The sequence below is a fragment of the Austrofundulus limnaeus genome, unplaced genomic scaffold (assembly GCF_001266775.1).
Source record: "Austrofundulus limnaeus strain Quisiro unplaced genomic scaffold, Austrofundulus_limnaeus-1.0 Scaffold56, whole genome shotgun sequence".
NCBI lineage: Eukaryota > Metazoa > Chordata > Actinopteri > Cyprinodontiformes > Rivulidae > Austrofundulus > Austrofundulus limnaeus.
In genome coordinates, this window is record NW_013952458.1 from 682182 (window position 1) to 692298 (window position 10117).

General features: G+C 42.6%; 1 protein-coding gene across 8 annotated transcripts in view; it reads right to left on the bottom strand.

Moving 5' to 3' along the window:
* Positions 1-10117, bottom strand: part of akap9 (A kinase (PRKA) anchor protein 9) — a 61401-nt gene that overhangs the window by 6884 nt on the left and 44400 nt on the right. For 4 of the 8 annotated variants that reach the window (XM_014009251.1, XM_014009254.1, XM_014009250.1 and 1 more), the window contains 16 exons: positions 9812-9931; positions 8553-8573; positions 7405-7581; positions 6890-6994; positions 6247-6399; positions 5760-5846; positions 4368-5378; positions 3941-4075; positions 3800-3844; positions 3565-3702; positions 3244-3288; positions 1554-3122; positions 1266-1317; positions 953-1074; positions 663-830; positions 395-562 (listed from right to left, as the gene is read on the bottom strand). In XM_014009251.1, the coding sequence (XP_013864705.1) occupies positions 395-562; positions 663-830; positions 953-1074; positions 1266-1317; positions 1554-3122; positions 3244-3288; positions 3565-3702; positions 3800-3844; positions 3941-4075; positions 4368-5378; positions 5760-5846; positions 6247-6399; positions 6890-6994; positions 7405-7581; positions 8553-8573; positions 9812-9931 (4116 nt within the window). The remainder of the gene's footprint in view (positions 1-394; positions 563-662; positions 831-952; positions 1075-1265; positions 1318-1553; positions 3123-3243; positions 3289-3564; positions 3703-3799; positions 3845-3940; positions 4076-4367; positions 5379-5759; positions 5847-6246; positions 6400-6889; positions 6995-7404; positions 7582-8552; positions 8574-9811; positions 9932-10117) is intronic. The other 4 variants (XM_014009255.1, XM_014009252.1, XM_014009258.1 and 1 more) reach the window with 3 other exon arrangements.

Genomic DNA, 10117 nt, shown 5'->3' on the forward strand with positions numbered 1-10117 from the left:
TCTCCTCTCTGTCAACGCTCTCTGGTTTCATTTCAAAGAGTCGATCATCAGATATTGTTCAAGATTAACCTTCAGGGTGGATATAGCTCGCTCACACCGAGGACCTATCCACGTCATCATTTACCCAGAATGCTTTGCGTGTAAATAAAATGGCTCGGTCCATGTTGAGATTTATTTTTAAAAATTTACAAAACTAAACAGCCTACAGTATTTTTACAGTCTTTATTTTACAGTTAAAATCAATATTTATCAAATACAGTCTAATGTTACAACTAATCAGGGATCCCTTTAAACTAACAGGAACAGCAAACAAAAAACATTTTCTTGGATTTTTCTCAGTAACTTTATCATTCAAGATCATTTAAATTAGGATGATTCGGTGGTTGTTTCTGACCTGCTCTGCCAGTCGGCGCTCCAGCTGATTGAGGTGAACGACAGCATCGCTGGTGTCCAGCAGGTCCAGCTGGCTGTACAGGGCATTCTTCAGCACGCTCCTCTCCCTCAGGAAAACCTGCCGCACTGCATCCAGCAGCTCCGCACGCCAGTCCGCACCGCCTGACGTCTGCAACAAGTTATAGAAACAAAAGTGAACAAAGGATTTTTTAAATTTTTATTATTTTATGCCAGAATAACTTTAATGAACCACACTAAAAATCCTTTACCTGTGCTTTGCTGTGTGTCTGCATCTGAGTGATGAGGCCTTTGAGAGACTCCACAGTTGCCAGGAGGGCGTCTCTCTCCTTCACCCAGCCTTCGACGTTGAACTGGCTGCCCGGCTCAGACAAAGACAGAACCTGCATGCCTTCCTGGTGCACCTCACGGAGCAACGTCTGGTGCAACAAACACCACACAGAAACATTAGTAGGATGGATTTAACTGTCCTTTTGCTGCTTTAGAATGCAACAGCTGTACACTAAAAGGCAGCCTGAACTTCCCAGGTGGAAAATTATACCTTTATCCTGTCAGGTAGTGGATCATCTGTTTCTCTCCTGGCCCCCTCTGGAGTCGTCCTGAACTCCTGCTGCAAGCTGGGAACATCATATCCAGTCCTCTGGCTGTAGTCTGAGCTGCTGTCTGYATGACGACAAACAGATGCACTTAAATTTAATAACAAATACAAACAAACGAGAACGTTTTTAGAGTCGATGAGCTCTACGGTTATGACTAATATCACATTAGTGTTGGAGAAAAACTTCCCTCTCAGCACTAATGTTGTTGTTGGCTGAGTTTCTGAGAGGTTTTTAAATAAAAGTATGGTTTCCTACCACTGGTGTATCCATCTTTAAACGCAGGACGATCTTGTCTTGACGGAGGAGCCTAGAGGGTGACATTGTGTTTAATTTTTTTTTCTCTGTGTGCTTTATGATCGACACAAAATCGTGTATATGAAATAATCAAAAATTACTTTAAATTTCTCTTTTCTTTTTAAAAAAAAAACAACATAAAGCCATTTAATCCTGTCAAATTTTTCCAATAAATCATATTTTCTCACACAGGAGCTGTAAATAATTAACTAACGAGATATTAATACAGCTCAACAGGTTCCTCCTCACCTCGGCAGAGCACAGTTTGTCGATGACAGCTTTCATAGCTTTACATTCATCCTCCAGAGCCTGAGTGTCCCTGCGGAGGTTCTCGCTCTCAGAAATGTGCCGAGCCTCCATGTCGAGGATTTCTGCCGCGTGGAGCTCTTGCATCTGCGCGATCTTCTCCTGAAACTCTCCGATCACTTCCTCCAGCTCGTCTTTGGTGGCGGACTTGCCGTCCGCGAGGAGGTCCGGCTCTCGGAGAGGCTCGGTCTGCGTAAATGAGTGGGTCACAGCCAYGTGCTGCTGACCCGAGCTGCTGTTCCAACGGCTGGAAGAGGCAGAGCTTTTCTTAGAGACAGGTGGCTTATCTTTGGAACCGCCCCCCTTAGCAGTTGGAGGCTTTGCGCCTTTTCTTTTGGGCTGTGAGGTTGAGATGGAAGAGGTGGAGGAGGAGAGGCGAGGAGATGGAGACGGGGAAGGAGATGGAGTGGAAGATGGAGGACCAGATTCTGCTGTTTTCAGCAAGGCTGTTTGCACAACTTGAAGCTCCTCTTTAAGCTTTAAAACGGAGAGTTCCCGGCTGTGCAGCTCCTCGAGAAGTTTCTCATTTTGCTGTTTGCAGCTGTTGAGTTCTTCTTTGGTGGTGTCCACATTGCTTCTCAGTTCTTGGAGTTCTTCGCATTTAAAAACGGTACTTTCCCGGGCTTGAAGGTCTTCAAGAAGTTTCTCATTTTGCTGSTTATAGCTTTTAAGTTCTTYTTTGGTGGTGTCCACATTGCTTCTCAKCTCCTTGAGTGCCTCTTCGAGCTGAAGTATCGAACTTTCCCGGGCTTGGAGGTCCTCAAGAAGTTTCTCATTTTGCTGCTTGAAGCCATCGAGTACATTGGTGGAGTCCACGCTGCTTCTCACCTCCTGAAGCTCCTTTTCAAGTTTAAAAACTGAGCTTTCCCGGGCTTGGAGGTCCTCCTGGAGTTTTTCATTCTTCTCTCGATAGCTGGTGAGTTCTTCTTTGGAGGTGTCCAGGTTGCTTCTCACCTCCTGGAGCTCCTCTTCGAGTTTAAAAACTGAGCTCTCCCGAGCTTGGAGGTCCTCCTGCAGTTTCTCATTACGCTCCTGGTAGCAGGCGAGTTCTTCTTTGGAGGTGTCAACTCTGCTCCTCACCTCCTGGGGCTCCTCCTCAAGTTTAAAAACAGAACTTTCCCGGGCTTGGAGGTCCTCAAGAAGTTTCTCATTTTGCTGCTTGAAGCCATCAAGGTCTTTGGTGGAGTCCACACTGCTTCTCACCTCCCGGAGCTCCTCTTCGAGTTTTAAAATCTGACTCTCCCGGGCTTGGAGGTCCTCTTGCAGCTTCTCATTCCTCTCTCGACAGCTGGTGAGTTCTTCTTTGGTGGAGTCCACGTTGCATCTCATCTCCTGGAGCTCCTCTTCGAGTTTAAGAACTGAGCTCTCCGGGGCTCGGAGGTCCTCCTGCAGTTTCTCATTACGCTCCTGGAAACTGGCGAGTTCTTCTCTGGCAGAAGCAGCATCACGTTGGACCTCCTCGAGCTCCTGGATTAGTTCTGTCGTGTCAGCTCCGTCTTCTGAAGCTTTAACCTTGAAGAGAATTAAGCAAACCATCAAATATTTGAATGACATGAATCAGGAAGTAACATATAGGAAAACATAATGCAGTTAAATCAGAATTAAATATCTAAAAATGAGGTTTCTGACTTACTTGGAAAAGTTCTCCTTTGAGGTGAGCAATGGTCATTTCCCGCTCCTACAGAAAAAGATTAGATTGTTTAACAAATATTCATTCAAGAAGTAAAAATATAATCTCCAGTTCAATTCGATCATGACGTCTGATGTTTCACTCTCAACACAAGAATGTAAACAAACTATGCTAAATCTTAATTTACTAACTTCATTATCTATTTGGAAATCTACTTAAAACAAAAAAAGATTACATTCTAAGTTTTTGATGGAAAAAATGTGCAAACTTTTCTTTACATTTCTCTAAATTCAAATGCAAAACAATATTTAACAGTTTCTTCACCTGCAGCAGCTCCTGAAGTTTCTCCAGTCGTTCTTTGCAGCTGTTCAACTCCTCTTTGGTGGAAGCTGCTTCATTCTGAGCCTCCATCAGTTTTCCTTCAAGCTCCACCGTCGTCGTCCCTTCATGAACATTCGATACCTGCAGCAAAAAAGGTGGAAACAATCAGCTTTTTTTCACCGAGCATGATTTCTTGTCAAGAAAAAGGTGAAACAAAGAAACAAAACTGCATGCTTACCATCTGAAGTTGGTCCTGAAGTTTCTCCGTGGTCACGGTTTTGTCCTGGAAAGAAAAGCTCGGGGTTATTACCAAACACAAGAGGCATAATCATCATAATAATCATAATCAGCGTGCAACGAGAAGTCTTTTAAGACATACTCGAAGCTCCTGCTCGAGTCCGCTGCAGCTCTCCTTGTAGAGCTCCAGCTGCTGTTTGGTGGTGATGACTTCATCTTTGACCCCCTGCAGCTCCTGATGATGCTTCGTCACAGCTGACTGCTCAGAAGAAGAGATCTGATAAAGAGATGAAAGTTATCAGAGGTTAAATTAAACTTAATAAACRTTATCAAAGTGAACAGAATGGAGTTGTTGGTTAAACTAATTTGCACGTTGCAGAGATAGTTACTACAAAATGTATTTAAAAATTCACAAGTGAAGGCCAGATATTAAGTTGAAGTTGGCATCTGAATATGAAACATTTGATACATTTAGCTTTAATACATTTAGCAAATATTTCTGACATATTTAAAGAAATTCTGTTTGAAGGCTGCAAACTCCAAATAAATTTGTTTGGTTCAGTTCTCACCTCCACAGATGAGGAGGTCCTCTGGCCCGGCCCGGCCTTCATCTGACTGAGGAGCTCCATGAGCACGGCCAGCCTCCTCTCGTACTCCAGCACCTCCTCCTCTGAGCTGGAGAGCAGCTGCTTCTGGAGCTCCTGGTCTCTCTGCATCCCGCTGAGTCCAACCTCCAGGTCTCGAAGCTTCTGCGTCAAGTGAACCACCTTTCCTGTTGGTGAACGTTTCACCTGATCCATTGTGCTGAAGTCCAGTTGGGGGATGCCGAAGTCGGCGAACTGTAAGACGTGTGGAGCGGGGAGCCTCTGCAGCTCCTGCTGATGTTTGGATTCCTCAGATTGCTGCTGGAAGGCCTCCAGCGTAGCCTGGCTGACCAGTGCTGCAGCTACGTTTTCCCTYAGGTTTTCCTCCAGATTGTAGACTTTTGCTTGAAGATCATCTGCACAGCTTTGTGTTTGCTCCACAAGAAGTCGACAGCGGTTCACCTCAGAGTCTTTCTCACCTACCAAATCTTCAAGCTCCTGAATTTTTCGACCTAACTCCTCCACTCTGGACGAGGCACTCTGCTCTAAAGCTTGAACTTCTGCCTGTAAAACCACAAGYGCTGCCGTTTTCTCTCTCAGAGCTTCTTCGAGCTCCTCTGAGCTGTCCAGGTTTTCAGTTTCGGCTAAAGCGTCCGCGCTCTGTTTCAAGAGCAGGTAYCTGTCCAGCAGCTTGCTGTGCTCCGTCCTCAGCGTCTCCAGCTCTTTGGTGGCTCGGTCCATCTTTTGCTTCATTTCACCGTACTCCTCTTTGGTTGGCTCCCACGTACCGCTTTCTACTTCAACTCTAGCGTCCTCCTCTTCCTCTGCAGCCGGTTTTTGCTCGATATTGGCGAGYTCCTGCTGAAGTTTCTCTATGACATCATTCAGCTGCTCGAGCTCTTCTTCTTTGTTTCTCTTTAGGCGCTCCTGTTCGCTCCGCAGACACTCTACCTGGGACTCCAAGTCTTTTATCATTTCTTCCCTGTCATCAAACTCCTAAAACAAAAAATATAAAAAATTAATATGCCTCCCAAACAATGGGGGATTTAACAAAACCATGGATATCCCACACTGCGGTTAATCGTCTGAGTCTTTGTTGTGCTCAGGGAAAGATTTTAGTAGCATTCTGTTAATTTTTACTTAAAAAGGTCAGACGTTCACACACAAAAAACTCAGAGGTTTAATGAGCCACTTCACAAAAACAAATGATCACCTCAACACAGAAGACGACGAATCTACAACAAACAAAAAAAGGAGCCAAAATGGAGCCAACTACAACAAAATGGGACCCAGAGGACACACAAAGAAACATCTCCATGGAGCTATGCGTATACGAAATAGACTTCAGCTCTATTTTGTACACKCATGTTGCGTTACCTTGTTATCAGAGGCTGTTTCCATGTGTTGAAGCTTAGTGATCTGTTCATTAAGAAGAGCTATTTCCCTGTCCTTCTCCTCCATCACCTTCAAAAAGTCAGAGATTATAATGTAATTTGTCAAAAAATAAATCACTTAGGGGCAACCTCGCAGAGCACAACCGACAATTTAGAGACTGGGAACAGGTTAGGTGTCTCTGGAGAAGAGGGGAGTCTAGTTGCAAAACAAAATAATAGGAGTTAAGCTTGAAAAAGCTGCAAATTAAAACTATTTTGACTATTTTGCTTGTAAGGTTATGTTTCTGTTGTTGCAACACAAACAAATTAAGAGAAGACATGTTTTGTTTCACAGCAGTAAAAATCTTCGAATTAAAATAGTTTTCCAAACTGAAAAATAAAACTTTAAAATTCAAAAATCATAAAAATAAATGAACAAAATATTTATTACGTGTGTTCCACAGAGGAAGCCCTTCAGGCTGTTTGTTTACCTGCAGCATGCTGTCCCTTGTTTCCAGATACTGCTGCTGGCTGCTTATCTCCTTCCTCTGGATCTCCAGCTGCATGTGAAGCTGCTGCACCTCCTCGCTCTTGTTCTCCAGCTCCTCCCTGAACTGCTCCAGCTGCTCCTCCAGATTACAGATCTGACACAACCCAGAAACAGCAGCAGAAACACATCGTGAGATTGTGCACCTAAAAAAGACCTTTAACAAAACTGATCAGCTCTAAACATGAGATATCAGAAAGGCATCAACATTTTTAACATTAAACTTCTAAACTTGTTTGTCACTTGGAGTATTTGACACGGTAATAAAGGGTTGCTTTGGGAACTCACTACCTGAAGGTTTCAGGTGTTTTTTTCACCAACACTGAGCAGCGACTGAGCACATTTCCATCCCATGATTTAGAGTGCACAAACAAAGGTTTTTAGATAGATAACGTGACTTCTGTATAATCAAAATCAAACAGTTTACAAAACTATAAGTTTAGGCAAACTCAGTTTTCAAAAGGCAGCATTCAAAAACAAGAACATTCCATTGCAAAACACTCAACAAACGGGATCTGTTTATAAAAAAGGAGATGTGATCATGCGTTCTGTAAACTGATACAAGATTATCTCCTTTTGTCCATTACCTCTTTCTCTTTCCTCTCCAGAGCCTCTCTCTCCGTTTGTAACTGAGCCTCCAGAGTGGAGTGCTTTGCCTCAGTGATGGATTCATGCTGGTTTTTTGGTTCAACCTGCGACAAACATGAAACTAATGTGGCTCAGCTGTTTTTTTTAAAGACATGAACAGAAAATCTCTTTCAAACTGATATTCAAGCGCTCCTCGAACAAATGTCTGAGCTGCGTGATGCAACTCCGATCCAATCTTTTGCTGCTGATGAGTTGATCGATTTCACGTTCAAACAATTTCTTTAGCTGGATCATCAGCAAACACTGGGGGGCAACCTTAACAACAGCTCGCTATAACTCAGTGAGAGCAGAGTGCCGGGGCRGCTGGAGAAGACCCACCCACACATTGTTCTCCCTCCCAGCCCTCCTCCTCTAGTTGTCACCTCATCTACATGCTCACACACTCCACAGCTATTGTTCAGCACCCCCCCGCCTCCGCTTCAGTCTCCAGCGCAACCTTCACCTCCCTCCTCACCTTCTCCAGAGACTCAGCGCTGGCCAGCAGGGCCTGCTCCAGCTCGCGGATGCGGCTCTCCAGCTTTTCAATCTCCTCGTCGCGCTCTCCGAGCTCACGACGCAGCTGCTCGGAGCTGAGCAGCAGCTCACTGCACCAATCTGCCTTCTCCTTCAGCTGGGAGGTCAGCTGCTCCACCTGGTAACCAAGAGAGGGAGTAACAGACGACAAAAAAAAGGGGAGGGGGGAGATGGTTTTAATGAGACCCGCTTTCAGAGAAAACTGGCTACAGCGTGGTACATGTGCAGTTAGCAGTGCAGTCAGCTGATCCACCTGAGAGACGGGGGTGGGGGAGGTGGAGAGAAGGGGGGTTGGGTCKGTTGTGAAAAGAGGTGCAGAGATTTCACTCAGGGTGACACAAATCAGGACAGGAACGTTGAACATTTGCGAGCTAACCGCTCCACCTGTGAGAGTGAAGATCGATAAAGAGCAGGAATAAAAGGCTGACAGGTGGGAAGGTTTGCTGAGGACCAACCGACAAGCTTGAAATGTATTTTCAAAAAGAAAACCAACATAGTTCTCCTGTTTAGTTAAATCTTAGARGACTACAGCCATAAAAACAATGGTAAACTGATGAAGCAAACAAATCTCTCTTCACAGCATTTATGTCCTTTTATCACGGCTGCAGCCCAAGACGGAYTCATCGCCAAACAACTCGAGAACAAAATTTGAATTTGGTTCATGCTTTAAGCTTGATTTTATTGTGAATATTTTTTTTCTCACTTAATATTCAGAAAAATATTGGCAGCTTGTTTATTTATGCATGGACACAATTGTTCAAAGCTGTGAAGTCCCCAGATGGCATCTGAATGACAAATGCACTTTTTATCTTTGTCTTTTAGCTAACATAGATAAAAGAAAAGCMAACAAAAAGCAAGATTTAATTAAAAAATCTAATTTATAAAACATGTCTTTAAACTAATATGTCCTCCCCAGCTGTTTACCTTTTGGATTTTGTGCAGGAGCATCAGATTTASAAACAAAAGGATGGAGAAGAGTGATATAAACAAAACAAGAGATGGAAAAAAAGATGGGGAATGCGAGAGATGGGCAGCACTAAATGCACTAAACGCTCGCAGAGGGAGACCACACAGAGCTAGAAGCAGTACCTTAAAGGCTACTCGATCCACCTGCAACAGCCACAGGAGAAAGAAGGCATAACGGATCACAGGATGGAGAGTTCAAAGGCAAAAGGGAAGAAGAGGAAAAATAAAACACTTAGTAATGATGAAAATGCTACAAGAGTCTATGGAGATTACAGTCATGGTAGGAGGGTGACTTCAGGATGTTTAAAGCAAAAGTGGCAAACTATAAGCTTGAAACATGAGCGCCTCAAATAAATAAATAAATACATAAATACATAAATAAAACACAAACTAATCTATCAGCACCAATCAAAGAAGAATTTAAAATGTAATTCAAGTCAAAACCACTCTGAAGCAATAACACAAGTAAACATGAGCAACTAAAAATGCATGGAGAAAATAAAAGAAACTACCTCGTGAAATTATTTCCAATTAACCAATAAAGAACAATTTGGGAAGGAAAACAATAAAAGTAGTTTTTTTTCAGAAAAAGATTTTTTTTTATTACCAAGCAGAAAATAAGCTGGGTTAAACTGTTGTGTCTTTGGTTGAAACAAGTGTCTTTCACGCTCACCTCACAATCTTTTAGCAAATTGGACAATTTGTTTGCAAATTAGTGATCAGTATGCAACGATTTAATCCGTTTGCTCCAAGTTCCTCACATCAGTGTGGATCAAAAGACTTCTTGCCTTGTGTGAGCTCAATTACACAAACATGAAAATATTCTTAAAAAAACAAAAAAACAGCACAGCTGATATGCAACATATAAAGACTTCTAAAAAAGATAAATGACTTAGATGTAAAAAAAACTCAACTATAATTGTGATTTCCTCTGGCATCAAATTATCTGTCTATGTGTAGACACGACACTCTGTCACTCGTTTTCTGTGGCTTTATAACCTCACGAGACCCAAAAGTTTGTCTTAAAGTGACTTTAACAAAACAAAAAAGTTCTGAATCAAATGAAGGATAAAGATTGGACCAGAAATTAATAAAATAGCAGTGGATGAGCAAAGAAATGCTTTTGATTCTTCTGTGGATATGAACAGAATTTACATTATTTTGTGTTTTTAATGATAAYGAAAATAAAACCAACTATTGCGCAACTTCCAAACTACAAACTTACAAAAGTTTAGGGATCGTTTTCATTTTAGCTCAGGTAACTCTACCTCTTCTATTGTTTTGCTGCATGACTCCAAGCCTCGTTTTGCAGCAACAAAGTAACTTTTAAAGAAATCGGCACATCTCTGGCACAGAACAGAACGTTTTTTTTTTCTTTTTACCTCTCGGTTTCTTTGCTCAGACCCAATCTGAAGCTTCTGTGGGCTCTTCAGCTGATGCTCCAGCTTCTGGATCTCCTGCTGGAAAACGTCCCTCTCGTGCTCTCTGTCCACAGCTTGCTCCTGGTCACCAAAACCAAGGAGGACAGATGAATAAAAACATGGTAAAACTGTTTATACAGAGATTTTTGAGAAAGAAAGCCCAGTATGAATAGATTCTTTGGCTCGGAGGTAGGGAACGTCTGATTTAAAGAACAAATCAAACAAACTACTTTACATTGATTTTACAGAGACTAATATATATATATA